General features: G+C 41.3%; 1 protein-coding gene across 5 annotated transcripts in view; it reads left to right on the forward strand.

The window, feature by feature from the left end:
• MECOM (MDS1 and EVI1 complex locus) overlaps nucleotides 1–21,130 on the forward strand; it is a 513,830-nt gene that overhangs the window by 211,496 nt on the left and 281,204 nt on the right. For all 5 annotated transcript variants that reach the window (XM_006131720.5, XM_006131722.5, XM_006131721.5 and 2 more), the window contains exon 2: nucleotides 16,357–16,694. In XM_006131720.5, the coding sequence (XP_006131782.1) occupies nucleotides 16,357–16,694 (338 nt within the window). The remainder of the gene's footprint in view (nucleotides 1–16,356; nucleotides 16,695–21,130) is intronic.

A 21,130-nucleotide genomic window follows, 5' to 3' on the forward strand; every position in this document is an offset into this window, starting at 1 on the left:
GGCCACAGGTTGCTCACCTCTGGTTTAGAGGGGGCTTCAGGAGGGTTGCATCTCCATTCATTCCTACACCTTTCAGGGCCTACTCTGTGGGAATGCATAGAGAGAACAGTCTCTGCCTTCTCAAAAGAACAAGGGTCTGACATTATCTTTGTTCCTTTTTATGTGATGCACAAGGGAGATGGACAATGGAAGCTGTTTGCATCATCTCATACTGCACCCGAGGCAGAGACAGGCTGACCCTTCATGTTGTGATGGAGATGGTAGGGGATGGGATTCTTCATTTTGCCAGAGCAACAGCACTGAGTGCTGGAGTCAAAATTATTGTTACAAATGAATCCTCAGCTCGTTAATATTTTTGGACCACTCTTCTCCAAGCAGCATTTATGTTAGGTACAGGCTGTTGAGGTGGTCAGATATTTCACTATCCACCTCTGGTGTGTCACGTGTTTAAGAAATATTCCACAGCCCAAACCCTTCAACTTATAAACACACAGAGCTCTGATTGTCATGTGAACGTGAGAAGAGGAGTGAGCAGGGCATGTGTTCCAATTTGCTGCATTTGTTTTCCTGTAAATATTCTCCCTGTGGAAGTTAAACAGTATACAGATGTCCACTACAAAAGATACTTCAGTGTCACTCTCTTGTTTGACAAATGTTTGAAGAGCAGATATAAAATGCTTACTAGCTTGAATTTTTTTAAAAAAAGCAGTTTATTTTATCAAACCAGAAATAAAAGGTAAAGTAGAACCTTCCCCTGAACCTTCCCTGAAATGTGCATTATTATAATGTATGCTGCAATATAAAATGGTGGTACAGATCAGTTTCTCTGCTCTTGTCCATATTTAGGTTCCTAGGATGAATCCTGGCCCCACTGAAGCCAGTGGGTATTTTGCCATTGATTTCAGTGAAGCTAGGATTTCCAGATTTTGAATTGACTTCAGTGAATTAGTGATTTTGAATTGACTTCAGCATCCCTGTATTTTGGGCCACTTTTATTTAGGTACCTAATCTGGGGGGAACTGTGCCTAAAAGAGAAAACAGACAAATCCCACACTCCCTGTATTTGATATATGGCATAGGATGTTCACTTTTCTCTAGTGCTTCCTAAGCTCGTAATTTGCAAGCCACTATAATGCCGCTTAGTGAATTTATTGGTTGACAGTAGCACTCCATCAGGTTTATAGAGTTTTTGCTCTCTTTTAGTGCTCATAGTGATTTTTAAAAGGAGTGTTTAGTTATTTTTACATAGATACCATATGGGTGGGTTGGTACTTGAGTGATAGAATATTTTTAAGGAACCAGGAGAATGCATCAAAACTCTGCTAACACTTTCATGGATGGGGATATTTGGTTAAATAGATGTTTATCTAGGCAAGCCATCATCTGGCTAGCAGCATACTGAATGTTTCTAAGCAGCTAACTTATGTATACTAAACAAATTTGGTTTGGCTGCAGCTAGAGCTTCCCTGTGGAAATTCTCAACATACGTTTGTTTGATTGAGCTGTCATTTTCAGTTGATCTGCTGATGATCTGTGTCACTTTGTTTAAATGTCCTGGTGGTTTTTCTTATACAGTGCACTTTCCGTGATGGATTAAATTGAGGTGAAATTCGAGAGTTACTCCTGGTTTTGATTTCTATGTTCTCAGACAGGTGGGTCTGAAATGACAAAGAACTTCACACACAAACACACGAAAACCAGAATAGAGTAGCTGCCCTTATGATTTAAAACACCCATAGCCCTGTCAGCTACCAAATGCTCCTGTTAAAGAAGTTGCTGGGATTCACACTTGAAACAACAAATTGTATTTATTTGGATGGTGCCACTGTTACAGCTAGTGTAGCTGGACCAACAATGACATGAGGCTAATTCTGCAATCTTTACTTGTACAAATGCTGACTGGGTGGAAGCAAAAGTATTGGCCTTTTTTTATAGACTCAGAGAAATGTAGGGCTGGAATGGCCTTCGTGACATAAAGTCCAGCCCCTGAACTGAGACAAGACACCCCCCCAAGGTACACACACACACACATACACACCTTATAGAAAATTTTAGTTACATTTGGCAATGTTATAAGCAACTGAAAAAGTGTCTTTTTTTAAAGTGTTGGTCAATCTTACCTTGTCTCTCTCATTTTAATCTCAAGACTTTGCTACCTGCACTGATCAATACAACCAGGTTCTAGTGCATGGAGGAAGCAGAGCCTCACAGTAAAAATGGTAGTGAGAATTTTTTAATATGAGCAAAACAATGTATTTTTACAATCTCTCTTTCTCTCTCTCTCTCTCCCTCCCCCATAAAGAGTATTTAAATATAATATTTTAATAAGATTAGTTTGCAGTAGCATTCAGACTCTAATAGAGTACTCTACATAATACCCATCTCAGTTTGAGATTCTTTGGGACAGAAAGCACGTTATAAGCCAATTTCTATAATGGAGTGCATCTGATAATGTCAGGGCTCAATTTGGTCCACTAAAGTTCTTAACATTATATTAGGTGTCATATGTCAAACTGCACGTGAATAACAATAGAACTCATGAAGATCATCCAGTGTGTCTGAAAAAAATCTTGTTTATCAGATGAACTTCCAAGTATAGCAATGAATCAGAAGCCTTCAAAATGCTCATTTATTACTCCCACCTAGCAACTCACAAGGATCTCTTGGTTTCTCCAAAATCAACAGCTTGATAAAAAGTGTAGCTGGCCTGAAACAAAGAATGGAATAAACTTCATTAGCAGTTAGCTTTCTTTACAATTAATAGCCATAAAATATTTCAAACTTTGTCTTGAAAGCCATGTACAATAAACTAGCCACCTTGCCTACTGCCATCTCATTTTGTAAGTCAAAATAAATCAGATTTGTTAACTATTACACCACAGAATTCACACTGATTTTGGATTCATACTATTGATTTCAGTGGGGTTGTTCTTGATTTACACTGGACCATGAGTGATCAGAATCAAGCTCTAGGACATAAACCGAACAAGAGTCGCTCTTATGTGAAATGGACCATCGCTAGTATAGTAATACTTGGGACTTACATACCATGCTGTTTACATCTACAGAGCATAAGAGAGATGTTAATCCTCACAATACCCATCCAAGGAAAACTAAGGGTATATCTACATTTTGTGCTAAGGGTGCTGGCTGATAACGTTTCCTAAGTTTTGAGTTTAGAGTGGTTCCCAGCTCAAGGAGATGTATCTGCACTAGCTCTCATCAAGCTAGTGCTCTGTAGCAATGTGAGTAGTGGGAGAGACTAGTCACCTTAAGTGGGTACCTAGTATTGTAGAAGGGCATGTACTTAAGGTAGATACCATTCCCACCAGTCACACTACTGTAGCTACAAATTATGGCTCTCCGAGCTGGACTCTACCCCAGCTTATATGTAGATGAATCTTAAATAGTGTTATGCTCCCCTTCAAAATTGGAAACCTGAGACAGGTTGTAACTTGATCTAGTTTCTGGGTGTCAGCCAGAGGCACAGCTTCCTTGAGAATATAGGTGCATGTGACTCCCACCTTTCTCCCTGCAAGTGGAATCTTTCTTGTCATCTGTGGCATTTGAAGAATCTGTGATAAAGGAGCCAATGGCTTGTGTTGGGGCTTCAGATTCTTTGATGAGAGGAGACACCTTGGCTACGTCTACATTGGCACCCCTTTCCGGAAAAGGGATGTTAATGTGATGAGTCGGAATTGCAAATCCACGGGGGATTTAAATATCCCCCGTGGCATTTGCATTTACATGGCTGCTGCTGTTTTCCGGCTTGGGGATAAGCCGGAGAAAAGCGCCAGTCTAGACGCGATTCTCCGGAAAATAAGCCCTTTGAAAGTAGGAATAAGGAATCGTCCGGAAAAGGGCTTATTTTCCGGAGAATCGCGTCTAGACTGGCGCTTTTCTCCAGCTTATCCCCAAGCCGGAAACAAGCGGCAGCCATGTAAATGCAAATGCCGCGGGGGATATTTAAATCCCCCACGGATTTGCAATTCCGACTCGTCTCATTAGCATCCCTTTTCCGGAAAGGGGTGCCAATGTAGACACAGCCGTGTTGCTTCTAAGTCAGAAAGGCATGAATGGTAACTGAGAGTATGTCTAGACTACGTGCCTCTGTTGCCAGAGGCATGTAGATTAGGCTACCCGGCATAGGAAAATGAAGCGGTGATTTAAATAATCGCCACTTCATTTAAATTAAAATGGCTGCCACACTGAGCCGATCAGGTGTTTGTCGGTTCAGCGCGCTAGTCTGGACGCTCCGCGATCGACATAAAAGGCATTTGTCGACCGCCCCACGATGCCTCATGGGATGAGGTTTACCGGGGCAGTCGACAAATGCCTTTGATGTCGACCGCGGAGCGTTCAGACTAGTGCGCTGAGCCAATAAAGAGCTGATCGATTCAGCGTGGCAGCCATTTTAATTTAAATGAAGCAGCGATTATTTAAATTGTTGCTTAATTTTCCTATGCTGGGTAGCCTAATCTACATGCCTCTGCCGCCAGAGGCATGTAGTCTAGACATACCCATGGTGCCTAACTGCCACTGGAAGTCAGTGGGAATTAGTTAACTGCCATAGGTCTTTGAATACGTTTCCTAGAATCAAGACTAAGACTTTATGAGCTATATGAAACCATATACCAGGTGAACCTCTCTGGTGCAGGATTCTCTGGTCTGGCAACATCAATGTTGCTGGACCAGAGAGCCCCTGAATTGGACTAGAGAGTCCCCATGGCAGAGGTTGCCTGCGGGTGAGAGCGGAGCTGGTCTGGCAGTCCGTGGGGCCGGCAGGCTGGCTGCCCCTCTCCTGATGGGGCAAACTCCCTTGTTTGGGATAGGTAGATCCCCAGGGTACTGGACCAGGGAGGTCCAACCTGTGTAAATACACTTAATATACTATCGTAAGACACAGAATGTATCCCCATGTGTAGTATGAAGGATAGTATCTTCTTAATATTCATGACTTTTCCAATCAGCTAAGTATGTTCTGTTTATTATTGTTATGACCTTGCAGAGATAAGGTTATAGTGCCGTCTGCTGAGAAGTAGCTAGAACTTACAGGAAAAATTGCGAGTTTGAATTTCCTCTACAAAATGAATGTTGGAAAGTATTCTTGCCAGGACCTGGTGCTTTTCCAGAGGATGGCATTATATGATGAATTATTTGGTACTTTTTCTGATTAGTGTATTGGTTACCGCTGTTTCTATTAGGGTTTCAAGGACTTAACTACATTGTATCACAGTGACACCCAAATATAATTAACACTCTCTCACTGTAATAACATAATTAAAGAGCTGTCTCTTTGGTTGTACAGCAGCTTCGGTTTCCATTGTGTCGTAGCTAATTTATCCCAAGTAAACATTGTGCACTATTAACACTTTACTGAAATGTGTGGGTATATTGCACAAACAGGTATGTGTGAGATGGCAAGCATGTCTTTCCATACACACAGAGGTAGGTAGAAGATTATGGTTGCTATGTGTCTAAGTCTATGTCTATATTCCCAGGTTTTTTCAAAATTAGTTATTTCAAAATATTAACTCCTGAAATAACTATTTTGAAATAAGCTTATTCCTCTCTTAACAAGCAGGAGTTATTATTTCGAATTAAAAAGCCCATTATTTTGAAATAACAGGCTTGGCAGTGTAGATGCTCATCTTGTTATTTCAAAATAAGGGGAGTTATTTTGAAATAACTCCCCAGTGTAGATATGCCCTAAGAGAGCTCTAAATCCTGCAGCATCTAGTAGATACTTGCAGAATCTCCCTATAGACAGATAAAAGGTATACTACGCAGACTGGTAGTTGTCTTATGGTTTATTTTGCCTCGATCCAACTCTAGGGATATAATAATAATAATTAATAAGTAATTAACAACACCAATAGCAATAACTATAACAATAATAATATATCAACCATTAAAATCCCCCAAATAACCTCCCCGCCAAATCCACATATTTTATAATCATGGCAATGAGTTCACATAGTTCACTACTGGAAGAACCTCAGCTACTGTGGTATGCAGAACCTATGTAGAATTAGGATAGAATCATGGGTGAATATGCATTTTTACTGTCAGTTTTTCTATATTTCCATAAGAAGTTTGTTTTCTAAATATTAATGAAGAAATAGTAAGTCTCATAAGTCTAAATTCCAACCCACAGAACACATTTCACACACTCTCATAGCCCCTGCTGCTGTCAGCGAAACTTCCGTGTGCCTGGGGCCTTCTCTGGTAATCCTTACCTCAGATCTCATTACCTCCTGTTTTGCATGGCCATACTCTACCTGTACTACTCTCGTTCTTAATAATCCGTCTGTATCTTTCCCCACCCTCTGCTTTCAGGCTTTCTTCTATCCTTTTGTCCCCTTATTCCTGGCACTTTCTGCCTCATTAATTAGGGGCTCTGTTTCCTTGTTCTCATCCCTTTTACCACACACTTATTTGTATAAAACTTTTCACCTGAACTATACAAAATTAATACCTTCATTAGAAAACAGTGAGCTCTACATGATGTTAGTACTTGTAACATTTTCTATCTTGCTTCCAGATTGGTTTGAACATGTGACTTGCATGGACTTTTGTGAGTCAGGTGGTATGGGCCAAATTCCTGTGTAAGTTTCTGTGGTGCCCTTCCAAAGGCATCAGTGGAATTGCACTCCGGTGTAAGTGAGAAGAGAATCTCATCTATGTGTGCAAATGGAAACACATTTTGTTGTTGGGGTAACTAGATCATTAACTTACTCAGATTGCTGAGCCTTGACCATTAATTTCCATTAACTCCTTGGAATTTAGAGTGAGACTTACTCAACTCCTAAAAGGAAAGATATCAGTACTCATGGGTAAGTACTGTGGTAACAGCAAGTGGTTAAACTCCTATTTTATTCCTAGTGCCCTTGCCAAACAAAACTTCATGATCTGGCATTTTTTTCAAGTGATTACACTTTGCTGCATTATAATGGAGCAAATGCATTTTTGTCTCAGAACCGTAGACTACCAGAACCTGACATGTTAAACATCTCCTGTGGCTTACCATACGCATCAGAGTTGTGGACCTCCCTCTGTTTTCTCATTATGTCAAATAATGAAATGTGGAAATAATTCTAATCCTTTCTGTTGGTTCTGCTGTACCTCTGAAAATGTGATAAACTCAAACCAATTAAAAGTCATTACCTCTACAAGTCTCAGTCTCTATCTGTAACCTTTGTTTTATAATGCATTCTGTTATCTGTCTTCATTATAATTTGGTGGAATAGTCATCTTTTATTACTGTTTTCCATTAGAAACAGTCATGTGATTTCCAATGCTACTTAGTGCCACTTGTCAGTTTAAAACAGAAGAGATGTCCTAATGAGTGTAAAAAAAAGTTCAGTTACACTGATTTATTACTTTGAGATAGTTTCATTCATGTGCATTAATATAGACGGTAGATTTAAGTAATTTTGAGTTGAAAGTATTGTTTTTCAGTATTAGTTTTCTGTTCTAGTGCGTTCTATCCTGCTGCAGGATAAGAGATTTACTTCAATTTTATCCCCGGTTTACTAGGATGGACTGAGATATTAAAGGCATATATAGATGTTATATTTCATCAAGTCAAATTAAAGGGTCCGTTCCTTAATTTTCAACTAAACATGTTAATTTTCAGCCGCATAGAAGCTTAAGGCATTCATGTAGAACTATATGTATTTTTTACCACTATGGCGATCAAACAATGGTCAAAATGTTATGGATCAAAATAGTGGTCTATCAAGTCCTTTATTCTCCCTCCAGCTGAGACCTGTACTTAATGATTAAAATTCACAGCAGACGTTTTTCACTGAACCCGCTATGTATAATGAATATAGTCATTGAAGCTAACGAGTATATATTAACTATGGCAGAATTCAATTGTAATATTTCAATAAGTTCAATAATTGAGTGATAATTCATTTAAAAGGGGCTCCAAACATATGGGCTGGATCCCCATCTGGTGTGAAGCATTGTATTTCATTTTTTGATGAAGAACGGCTCTTGCGCAAAAGGTTTTTTTGTGCAAAAAGGAGCCATCTACACAGCTCTTTTTTGCGCAAAAAACTCTTGCGCAAGAGGGATCCAAAGAGGAAATGCAAATGAGAGTGCTCCATTTGCATTTCCTCTTGAGGAAGAGGCTTGTAGTATAGATTCAGCTGAGGATCTAGCCCATAAGCAGGTAGCATTTTCCTGTTCCCTTATTTGTCTCCCTTCCCCATATGTAACTCAGCAAAGATTTTGAAAGTCAAATATATATTTATTCCATTGAGAAAACTTTATCAGCCAGCACCAAAGTTTACAGGCACTAGCTGATGATATAATAGGTAGTTTAAACCCTGCTAACTGCAAATAATTTTTCAACAGTGTTTATGATTGCAGTAGACGCTAGCAGACCAGAAGTACAGATAACATAAATATTTCTACCAAAGATGGTTGTACTGGAGCTATAAATAAAATTAGATTCAACTTCTAAATAAATTAATTTTGCTAGCATATATTTATAATTCTTTGTTGCTGCATGTAATATAGTAATTTATATTGAAAATGTGCAGAAACATGTAGGGCCAAGTATTGATTCTCAGTTACACAGGTACAACTTCTACTGAAATCAAGGAGAGCTGTACCTATAAAAATGAAAGTAAAATTTGACCCATAGTCTTTTGTACTGGATCCTAATTAAGAGACAGTGTCTGGTGCACATCAAATGCTTTACACTGTGTTACTCAATTAGACATGAGCAACACTACACAGAGCACCAAATGCTACTAGTTATTGTACAAGCTGATGTTGACAATTTCCAGAAACAAGGTATAGTTCCTCTACAGTTAACATATTATGACATTGCATTAACTGCTAGTCTAGCACCACCACTTAGCAATGTTGAAATTATCTTCTCTCAAACTACAATTGATGTTGAGTATGTATTACAGAGTTTCTTGTTTCCCAACAAATGTTTTTCTCCAAAGTATTCAAAGTTGTATACTAATTCTTCCTTCAGTAACTCATATGTCTCTCTAACATGCTAATTTTCATGTTTTTCCAGAGATAAAATTTGGTAAGTGTAAGGAAACTAAATGTGAAGCTTCTTTTTCATATGGTGAGGAATTTTGATAATTTGTTCCTTTTGAATTATTCACATTATGTTTTAATTAAAATTATTTTGGAATGAGACAGTCTTTTTCAAAGACCTAAATCTTCCCCACATTGACACATGAAGAATCAGAAGTCACTATTTCTTTCCTCCTATTTATTCTTGTAAAACACATTTTAATATGTAAGTAAGTCATAGTGGAGGCTGCTAAAAAAGGAGCTGTTTTCTGTGCTCTTCAAGTAAGAAATCAAACCAAACTTATGGTTAACTTTGCCTGCTCTAATAATGCTGTTTTCACATTCTTTTGTATCTGCAGTCTATAGCTAGAACTCCCTCTTCTGCTGGACATGAATAATTATTTTCTTTATGTTGGAGGTTTTCGGTGCAAGAATGGCTTTCTGCTGTGTAGCAACAAGGGGAAAGTGTGACTGCATCAAATCAACAGTGGAAAAAGCAATTCATAATCTTGCTTTATAATACATGAACACTTAGTGTGTCTACACAGCACCCTAAATTTGAAATAAGATACACAAGTTTGCATATCTTGGAAAATAATTATTTCTATCACCACTTCAGGTTAAACAATGATTTAAAAGTAGCTTCAAATACAGCATGTGCTCCTTATTCCTGTGGATAGTGTGGTTTTACAACTATACTTCCTATTTTTAAAATGTTTTCCTTTCTCTTGTGGTTGGGTGACAGACTTACACAAACACAGGGGAAACTTTAGTGAAACAGTGAGGTTGCTTATATAGACTGTTTCATCAGATGTACTAAATAAACACAATGGGGAAAAATGAAAGGTATTTTCTTAACACTCTTTCAAATAGAACAGCCTTAGATGTTATTTGTAATATTTGAAGGGAAATATTTCTGTGGTTGTAAAGTTCATGGTGTCATTTTAAAGACAAAACAGAAGTATGAGCTGGATTGTACGCATAGTTATATCATATTTACAATGGAAGTCAGTGCACTTACTATTGACTTACAGCAGTGTACGTGAAATAAACCTTCAGATATTCTCAATTTATGTGCATAAATGAATTAAACAGCCTAGACAAAGGGACCTAAAATACTATACTATTCCACTAATAATGGTATGTTAATATTCAGATGTGACACTGCTTAAAATAAACAAAATTAAAAAAACAACCACCCAGTGATAATCACTATCTATGTCTTGGAATACAAATCTGGAACTGCACCATTAGTCACAAATAACAGTCAATAATCTAATCAGTGGTAATATCCTATTTTGGTGAATTCCAACTAACTGGGAATAATTATCTATATTGTAGAGACACATAGTGTGTGAAGTAGTCTCTTTGGATAGACTTCTGTGGGGGAGAGAGGCAAGCTTTCAGGCTTACACATAGGTCGTTTTCAGGTCACCAATAGAAGTTAATCCAATAAATGGTATTACCCCACCCATCTTGGCTCTGTAGTATCCTGGGCCCAACATGGCTACAATAATATTGTATATCTACATGCTATACTCATTGTAAAATCTTTGGGGCATGACTATGTGTATATACAGTGCCTAGCACAAGGGGGTCCTGGTTATTGATTAAAAGTTTGAGGTCACAATATCGCTAATAATAAGAAATAAGAGTTATATAAAATTCTGCTGAGTAACTCTGTGGATAAGGAGTGGCACAAACCACATTCAGTATGTGTGCTGAAAATATTTTCATATGGAACAACATAATTCTTGGCCAGTGGCTCTCCTATGTCTGAAGATATCACCCCAGGTGCTCACATCCAGAGGACTGTTTTTAAAATAAGGATCTTTGTCTGACTTTCCTCTAAGGACATGGAGACTACTGCTAAACTATACCTTCTTGAGCACACAGATGTCTCCCACCTGCTCATCTGTAACCTGACATAGCTTCAGAAACTCCCAGATTGCTAACTGCTAATTTGCAACTTTTCTTGACTACCTTCAACCTAGACCTTAGCTAATGTGTTTTGTAATCAACTAGTTCCTGCCTAACCATCCTTTCTTAAATACCTGTTCAAATAGTAATTTAGATAAAGGTGTCCCATTTGTATGCAATAGGAAATGCCTGCCTTGTTTCAGATATGCTTGCAAATAATTACTGCAGTAATGCCTGTGCTGGACAGAAGTGTCGGGTCAAACAAATATGGAGGGCTCTGGTTGCTTATAATGCCCAAACTATATCCTTGTAGTACCATTAGAAAATATTCTTCCATGGCCCATCCTGCCTTTCCTCAGGGAAATAACTCTCTTATCCTTAATTGTCCCCCAAAAGACTTTAATAAAGTGACAATGTACAAAGGGCTCCTATAACACATGTTCAAAAATACAAGCAGAGTGCCAAATTCTGAGGTGTGACAGGCTTCTTCTTACCCAGAAGCTTAGTTGGGTCCTGCTGAAAGCTGCTATGTCTGCCAAAAGATGGTATTTGTTACAATTGTGAAGTTGCTACAGAAAGAATAAATCAAGTTTGACCCAGACTGTCTGTTCCATTGGAACCGGGAACTTACAATCTTATCTCATTCCTTATTTCCTCTTGCTCCAGGGAGATTATGGCATTAGAAATGCCTCTGAAGGGGTTATCCAGATGCTTTCAGTACCGGTTTAGGTAAATGTCTTTCACATAAAACCAACAGCTTGACTTCTGATTCTATTAGTGGCTACATGCCACTACTGTACTAACGCTATTAGTGGGTACATGCATACCTCCAGTATCAGCCTATGAGAGGTGTGCTAGTAAATTGGTAAGTCAGTGGGAGCATTGTGCATGTACACCACATCAGAAACTGGCAGAAGAAAGAAAGCTCACAAAGACCGAGAAAAGAAGAAAAATATCTCACTGATATTTGCTTGACTTTATTAACTAGACATGGGATCCAGATTTTGATCCCTTCAGTATGTTTGTACCCTGAGTTTTGGCTTGGGCCCTCCCTTGTATTAGTATATGTAATGCCCCAGTATACCTGTGTCACTTGCATGTGATCAAATGATGTTCAAGCCATAGAAAGGCACAGCCAATAGTGTCATCGAGGGTCAGTGGAGTTTACCCATTTCATATTTGGTGTTTAGGATAATGACCCGCTTTTTCTTTAATTTTTTTTTCACCACTACATCCTGGGCACATTCCCATGCAAACTCTTCCTTGCATTGCATTTCTGATCATATCCTGCCTCTGCTTAGTGTGCCTGACCCAAGCACCACATACATTCAACTCATCAGCTGCCGCAGCGGAAGGTAAGGCAGCTCTACTGCATCAGTTTCCCTGTCTTTTACACATACTATATCCCTTTATTTTAATTGCCCTTGGAAGGGAAGAGCGTGCTATACAGCTAAATAGTTGTCCAAGTGGAAGGAAGTCCAACCCCTCCTCCCTGCTCCACAGAGAAGCCAGCGTGCTGTTTAGAGTAACCTCAGGTTCCACAGAGATTAGGTCTGTGGCGTTAGCTTTGGCACATGGACATCTCTTGTCTTCATCAGGCACATCTCGAGCACACAGCCACGTGTACTCTTTCCTGATAGCATGCGAGTTGGCGCAGAAAGTGCAAACATTGGTGTCCACCCTGGCCTTTTAGTAGCAATTAACCTTTCATCCAGGGTTTCCTTTCAAGCTTTTTTCCATGTTTTTACTGCAAAACAGCAGCAAGGAATTCGACGGAGGGAAATGTCTTCTGCCTTACCTAATCTTTTCTGTTCCCCTATCAGTGGCCTCAATGATTTCGTCCCATTTCTCATTCCTGCTTAAATTTCAAATTGTAGCATTATATGTGTGAGTGGTTGGCTACTTGCATAGACAATTGTGCTTGGAAGCACAGCCTATGGGGCCTAATTCTGATCTCGCAGCAGTTTTATGTCCATGTAACTCCAATGACTTCTGTGGAGTTACTTCTGATTTACATTGGTTTATGTCTGTGCAGAATGAGGCCCCCATGTTTTCTGCTACTCTGGGTGTAAATTAATTTCTTTTTGTTCTTAGATTGTGTAAATTAATTTCAATGGAGCTTGGTTGTAAGTGATTTTTTTAAAAATGATTTTCAAATGTTTGGAAGGTGGTATTCAATATTTTGGGGTATTAATTGTTTGCTTTTATATTTTTCTTGCCTGTGTAAGCAGAAAGATGCCCTAGCGTTCTGTTCAGGCTCTGTTTTAGGCAGAACACAAATAGTGTGCTATTTGTCACCACAGGATTTAAAATGTAAAATCAACTTGTTTTAAATTCTGGCTTGGGTACAGTTGCGGGTCATTGAACCAGTCATGGGTGTGACCAGAGAAGAATAAAAATTGAATTGTCTCATTGGCATATCTCCACCGGAGAATCTGGCTCCACATGTTTAAGGTTGTACATCAGTTTGACTGGAGGTATGAACGGTTGTAGCCTTTTGAGACTGAAAGGGAAATGTAAGTAGAGTGTAGCAAACACACTTTGGGGGAAAGAAATAGAGTACTGCACATCTGCAGTGCAATGCTTCCTAGGGTTTAACAACTCAGCCATGAAGACGTGTGGTTGAGGCCTGTATGAGAGCCATGCTGAGCCACTGATGGAGTGACTAGACATGGTGCTTTTTAACAAAGCCAAAAGTTGGGAAGGATGGAATGAAGAGTGTTGAGTGTTGTGATCACTTTATGCAGCGCAATTTGAATGAACTGCTCTTTTGTGCTGTGGAAGGAAGCAGTTTGGGGATTCTTGAGCTGAGGGTGGGAAGTTGGAACTGGTGAGGAGGAAAGCTGAGTGGATTGGGTTGAGGAAGGAGCATGAAGCGGTAGGAGTGTGGCGTTTAACTCTAAAGTCAGGGATCAACAAACTAATGCAGGAGCTCAAGGGAGTTAGGCATCCCTTAGGGAAATTCAGTGGATTTGGTTGCTTGATTCCTTCTAGGCCTCTGAAAATCCAAACACATGGCCCATAAGCCATGTGCTATTGTCACCCTGACATTCTCCTTTTATGTGATTCCCTTTCCCTCATCATGGGTAGTTGTGTCTTTCTTTGGGTTTGTGACATTGGAATGTTTCAGGCATTGCCACAATCTAAATAGTGAGTACTAAGTAATCGGAGGAGAAGGGTGCTACATACCAGTGGGTGCCGGTGCACTGAGCTCCACTGTGAGTGACATAATTTCATGGGGACTTTGCAGATGTTTCCATGACTGTGGCTCATAACCACCTCTGCTCTTCTCTTCTGCAACACTCAGCTCTTCTGCTTATGTGGGCAAAATGGCACTTGAAAAAATACCATATTATAAAATAATGACTATGATGGCTAGGCAGGCCATTTCAGTGCACAGGATTGAAGTTAACTATTGCACTATGAGCACACTTCAATCCCTGTCCCTCTCATGGGTTATGTCTACACTACCACCCTAGTTCGAACTAGGGTGGTTAATGTAGGCAACCGGAGTTGCAAATGAAGCCCGGGATTTGAATTTCCCGGGCTTCATTTGCATATTGCCAGGCGCCGCCATTTTTAAATGTCTGCTAGTTCGGACTCCGTGCCCACGGCTACATGCGGCACGAACTAGGTAGTTCGGATTAGGCTTCCTATTCCGAACTACCGTTACTCCTCGTGGAATGAGGTGTACCGGTAGTTTGGAATAGGAAGCCTAATCCGAACTACCTAGTTCGTGCTGCGTGTAGCCGCGGGCACGGAGTCCGAACTAGCAGACATTTAAAAATGGCGGCGCCCGGCAATATGCAAATGAAGCCCGGGAAATTCAAATCTCGGGCTTCATTTGCAACTCCAGTTGCCTACATTAACCACCCTAGTTCGAACTAGGGTGGTAGTGTAGACATACCCATGGTCTCTCTTCCTCTCTGCTCAGCACAATATGGTTATGAGCCTGATCCTGTTCCTTTTGAAATTCATGGGAGTTTTGCCGTGAATGTCAATGAGAACCCTCAGCAGCCTCTGTGTAGATGCTAAGCAAACAGCTCAGCAACTCTTTCATCAGTTCTTGGCAGTCTGCAGGATCAAGCCATCACTGCTAACCTCTACTCAACCTGAGCTCTCAGAGAAAGGATTTTTGAAACGGAAACAATGATGAAGAATCCTTCTATGCATTGGTCTATCGTCCTGCTGATTGAATTAATCAGGATTTTACACTCCTCTGAAGGGCAGTTCTTAGAAAAGTGATAAGCAAGCTAGTTAATGTTAGGTCCAGCTATTTAGAATAACGATGAAGGGGGACAAATCAAGGCTAGGGAAATTGAAAACTGAACTTTCTTATGATGTCAGTGTGGCCATAGTTAGCTCTATAGTAGAGGAAGAAAAACAATTCAGGACTGTGAATATATTGCTTGCAGATGTATCTGGTACATGCCAGGGATGATGTATTGAAATGATTTGTTATGCCCCAATGTTTGTTGTCATAAGTGGCAGAATCTTGAAAATGTAGATATAACATTTTTAGATAATATGTAATAAAGGCGTGATAGATGACATTTTATCAGTGGAGAAAACATTCCATGTGTGACAGCACTAAAACATGTGCTTAAAGTTAGCCCTGTGCATAATTCCTTGTTGAACTAGAATCTAGATAGTTTTCTTGCAAGAAAAATTGACTTTTTGGACATGGAGAAGGGCTACTTGAATGTTATGAGGTGAGCTGTGCTGAATCAAGCCCTCTGCATGGTGACTTTTTGGGCTAGATCCTGGGTAGGTGTAATTTGCCATAATTTCACTGAAGTTGTTGGTGCAAGATTGATTTACATCAACTGAGATCTGGCCAGCAGTTGCATAGTGGGCTGCTTCCCTTCTAAAGACTAGTCTGAGGCCACCACATTTTTTTCATATTTTAGATTGAATCTAAGGCATTGTCTCCATAGTGAAAGCCCATTAAAGACTTTCCAGTTTTCATTTGTCTGGGATTTCATTTTAATTTGTGACCATCAGTTTTCAATAGTAATTTCAGAGGACTTTGTTTGAGGTGCAGTATGCAGACCATATTGGGCATACTGGGTTTGCCTAGATACAAATGTGTATGTAATTCAGTCACTGATGACAGTGCTTGTGTACAAGTGTGCAAATGTCTTTGGCTAGTAAGAGTCCTTGGGCTTGGTTCTGAGAGGTGCTAAACATACACAGTTGTACAGTGGGGCAGCTGCTTAGCACCTCTCAGGAGTAAGCTCTACTGCAGTATTAACAATTGATGAAAGTGCTGTAAAATTAGCAAACTGCATTTTTTGCTTAATATACATGTTAAAGGAGTTTAAAGCACAAAATCTGTCAACACATTTGGCTAACACAGCCTCTAATATTTGGATTCATTTTCAGGTGAAGAATGTTTATATGAAAGCTTCCCTGAAGTTCCTTTGGAGGAAATGCCAGAGGCTGATGGAGAGGCCAGTAAACTGTCCCTCAGTGTTCAAGACTTATCTTCTCCAGCAACATCCAGTGAAGCATTCACACCAAAGGAGGGGTCTCCTTACAAGGCTCCCATATACATTCCTGATAACATTCCCATTCCTTCAGAGTTTGAACTCCGAGAGTCAAATGTTCTGGGAGCAGGATTAGGAATATGGACCAAAAGGAAGATTGAAGTAGGTGAAAAATTTGGGCCATATGTGGGAGAGCGAAAGTCAAATCTGAAAGATCCCAGTTATGGTTGGGAGGTAAGAAATTTTAAATTCTTTTGTTCTGTTGAACTGTTGCTAAAGTTTGCAAACTCAGATGCATTTGTAGAGTCAGAGGATATGCTGTTCAAGTCAATGGTTATTTTGAAATGCTGGATTTAATCTTTTGACACTTTATGGGAGAAAATAAAGGTATGCATGCACATATAAAAACATGCAGGGAATCACCAGCATTCTTCAGACCTAAACATCAAATCCTGCCTCTCTTCTGTGGTAGGAAGAGGAGGCAGTCACTTATATGAATGTTTATGTGACAATTGTATTTTGTTTTAATGAAACACTGAAGTATATCATGGGACTAAGTCTGTACATGACATTATGGAGATTGTTTTTAAAAAACTGGAAGCCTCTTTTAGTCACTAGAATCACAGATTTTTCTTAAAACCTTTTAGAATGGCCTTAGAGAACATCATTATTTTAGTAAATTTCAGATGCAAGACAGGATGGTTCTCAGAGTTTGAAGATTAGGGCTTTCATTCAACTTCCATTGAATTCAAGGGGATTTTTACCCTAATTGAGATGGGAATAGGATTGAGACATCAGCCTATCAGCACAGCTCCTCATAGAGACCTTTCAGAGCTCTACAGCGAACATCACAACTCCATAGCCTGAAGGAGAGCAGTGAGTGCTTCTCTCTATGTATGGTCAGCACTACTGGGTTTTATGGGTGGCAAGGGTGCAAGAGCATTTATACTCCCCAAAGTGCAAGGGGTAACTACTCTAAAAGGAGCAGAAGGGAGCTAGACCTGTGGCAGAGTCTTCTCCTTTTAGAGTAGTTAGCGCTTGCACTCTGGGGAGTGAGAGAGCTCTGTTTGTGTCTCCATGTGCCCTCCACACCCCTTTTGTGCCTTCTTAGAGGTAGATGTTCAGGCTCAGCTGGAGTCCTTCCTGAATGTGTACACCACAATTAACAGCCCCTTGGCCTGAGTTGGGAACTGGAGTCAGGTGGCATAGGCCAGCGATGGGTATCTGTAGACATACTTTTAATGACCAGTCATAAGCTGGCCCTTAATAACTTTCTCCTTTGAGTCTGACCCCTTTGAGCAATTGGAAGGCAATCCACCCTCCCCCCACATCTGGCATGCCTCTCCTGTGAAGTAAAACATTGCACAATTGTCTAGGGTATGTCTAGACTGCATCGCTCTGTCAGCAGAAGGATGCAGATTAGGCAGGTCGACATTGCAAATGAAGCTGGGATTTAAATATCCTGTGTCTAATTTGCATAAAAATGGCCACCGTTTTTGCTGACTTAGCACTTTGTCGGCAAAAAGCGGCAGTCTAGAGGGGGATCTGTCGAGAAAGAAAGCCTTTTTCGACAGATCCTTTATGCCTCCTGCAAGGAGGTTTACAGGATCTGCCAAGAAAGGCTTTCTTTCAGAAGCTTGGAGTGGGCGGGGGGAGTGGCTGGGAGTCCCAGCTGGGAGGCGGAGCCGCGATTGCTGCTGGGAGCCCTCAGTCGGTTGAGTGTGAGGAGGAGGGGAAGCCTCCTCCTCACTCGTACGCCAGGAGCCTGCGCGGGACAGGCAGCAAGTGCCCAGGTCAGTCCCACTCCCCGCCAATTTGCTCACTCCTCCCCCCACTTCCCAGTCGGCTGATTCTCCTCCACTTCCCCTCCTGATCTTCCTGGCCAGCTCCCCTGCACCGCCCCCAGCTCTGCTTCCCCCCCCTTCCTCCCAGCCACTCTCGCGGCCCCCGATCTCTCCCAGCTGTGCTTCCTGCCCCCCCTTACTCCCAACCAGCCCCGCCCCCTCCCAGCCGATCCCCCCCCTCCCCTGATATCCCGCGGCCAATCCCATGCAACCGATCCCCCCCTCCACGACCAGCCCTGCTTCCCGTGGCCCCCCCATCTCCTCCAGCCAGCCCCGTTGTCCCCCCCGTTAGCTGTTTCCAGACCCCCTCTCCCCCCAATGAAGCATGTCCATTTTTTTTAAATGACTACCTGGTAACCTGTAGCAGTGATCCAGGTTCTTGGAGTCTTTCCCCCCCCCCCCCCCAACAACTTTAGTTCTCCCCCCCCTTTTTTTTCTTCAACAAATTTTTTTCCCGGTGTTTTTTTGGGGGTGGGGGAGGGGCTGTTCGGTATTTTTATTTCAGCCATCTGGCAACCCTATTTGCAATGTTGACCTGCCTAATCTGCATCCCTCTGCCGACAGAGGGATGCAGTCTAGACATACCCTAGATGTGTTCGTTATTCTGCTTAGATCCAGCACATTATGTGCAGTTATTTGGAGACAGGGTTCAGACTATCTGAGCCAATCAACTGATTCAGCACTTCAAATTGTGTGTTCTTAGAGCTCAGATAAAAAAAATAGATTAAAAAAAACCCAGGTGTTTTTCTCAGCATTGATCTGATGTGACATAAAAATCATTCTTGTACTAACTTTTTTTATTCAGTGTTTTGGAAGATGTTAGGTAAAAATACAGTACAATCCCAATTTTCCATTTTTGCTTTTCATTGGGATGACTTTTTGAAAAGTGGGGGAGAAATGCTTAGTTTGCACTGCTCTCAGCGGTATGAGGGACCTTTGATGAATTGGGACAATGTTTTTTCTATATTACGGACCGGCAAAGCCAGGCACAAACTTTTGGCAGTCCGGTAGCATTTTATTTGTATATTTGCATATCCATTATACAAATAGTGAATATTCAAATATGCAAATAAAATGTTACCGGTCTGCCAAAAGTTTATGAATGGGTTTGCTGGTCCATAGTATAAAAAGCCCCAGCCCCGGGAGACTCCCAGTGCCAGCTCTAATCCCTAGAGGACCCCCAACTCCTTCACTATCCCCCAGCTCCAGGCACTGACCCCAGAGTCCCTTGCACCCAATCCCCCCTGTGCCAGCCTTCTGTCCTCAGAGCCCCCCAGTGCCACCTACCCATCCCAAATGCTTTAGTGCCACTCCCTGCCCCTTAGAGTCCCTCTACTACCAGACCCCCAGTGCCAGCCTCCTGTTTCCAGAATCCCACTGCACATAACCCCACCAGAGCCCCCCTAGTCCCAAATATTAGCCCCATTCCCAGTGATTCCAAGTGCCAGCCCTGCCCCCATAGCCCCCTCACTACTAGGCCCACCCTCAGAACTCCTGGTGCTAGAACCCCACCTCGGATGCCCTAGTGTCCCCCAGTGTCATCCCCCTGCCTCTTCAAGCCCCCACCCTTTAGAGCTCCCCAGTAGTAGCCCCATCCCCAGAGCTCCCAGTATTAGCTTCGCCCCCAGAGCCCACCAGTACTAACCCTGCCCCCAGAGCCTTCAGTGCCTGTTCGTCCCCCTCGCCTAGCACTGCTCTGCCTCCCAGCTGCCAGCAGAGCACTGCTGCCCAGGTCGCAGAAGCTCTAAGGCTGCCATGCCAAGCTCCACATGGTCCTGCCATGCAATGAACTGCCCGGTGCTGGTTGGCTGAGAGGCGGGGCAGGGCACACCTCTCCCAATAGCCATGGCAGGAGGAGAGGCACTGAGCAGAGTATCCCAGCCCCGGCCTCCAGAGCCGCCGCAGCCCAGCAGCCAGCGATTTGCAGGCCAGCGCTGGCCCATGGACCAGTGGTTGGGAATCGCTGAATTGGGAGTTTTACTTGCCCAAGATCAAACATGAAGCTACGTGGAGTATGGCCCTCCAAACACGTGGTGGATCATAAATGTGTAGTTTGCTTTTTACTCTCAATAAATATTCAATAAGTTCATTGCAAACTTTCTGTCCATTTGCTTATACACTTGCAAGACCAGTGACAATATGACAGTAAAGTGTCAAGAGAAATTATGGACTTGGCAGAACTCTATAAAATTAACAAACCCTGATGCAATATAATTACTGGTGAGAAATCTTTATTCTTTGAATAAGGCACCAGGAAGTCATAAAAACTGTCTAATAGCCACACAGCAATTAAGCTTGTGTATTGATAACGGAAGTCTTAAAAAGTTGCTGTCGCAGCATTTAAAATGTGAGTTGAACACAAATCAAAACAAACACATTTTGGACCAGATCCTCAGGTGATTTAAAACAGCACAGCTTCATGAACTCAAGAGATTGCTTCTGATTTTAGTTAAGGACACACTGCTGTTGACTGACACTGGTTAAAGATGTTGCATTTTAGGTTTTGCCTTTAAATACAGGAATGAATACTCTAGTTGTTAGTGTTTTAGGTTTCTCTTAATTTCAATACCTTTTTGTCAGAAACAGCAGCAATTGGAAGCTCTAAAGGTGAGCTATTTTAAAGCTAGAAGAACCCCTCCACAACACATTTGAACCAGAATATTTATTTGGGAAATCAAAAAATGTTCTTCAGTTTTCCCAATCAAATTTAAAAAGTTTAAAGATATCCAGTGAAACTCATGCAAAATTAGCAATGAATTGGAAACTGGTCATCCTCCTACAAATGCTTTGCAGACATAGAGGAAGCCAGAAACAGATAAATGGCAG

Source organism: Pelodiscus sinensis, chromosome 10 (genome assembly GCF_052426305.1).
Source record: "Pelodiscus sinensis isolate ZL-2025 chromosome 10, ASM5242630v1, whole genome shotgun sequence".
In the NCBI taxonomy this organism is placed as follows: Eukaryota; Metazoa; Chordata; order Testudines; family Trionychidae; genus Pelodiscus; species Pelodiscus sinensis.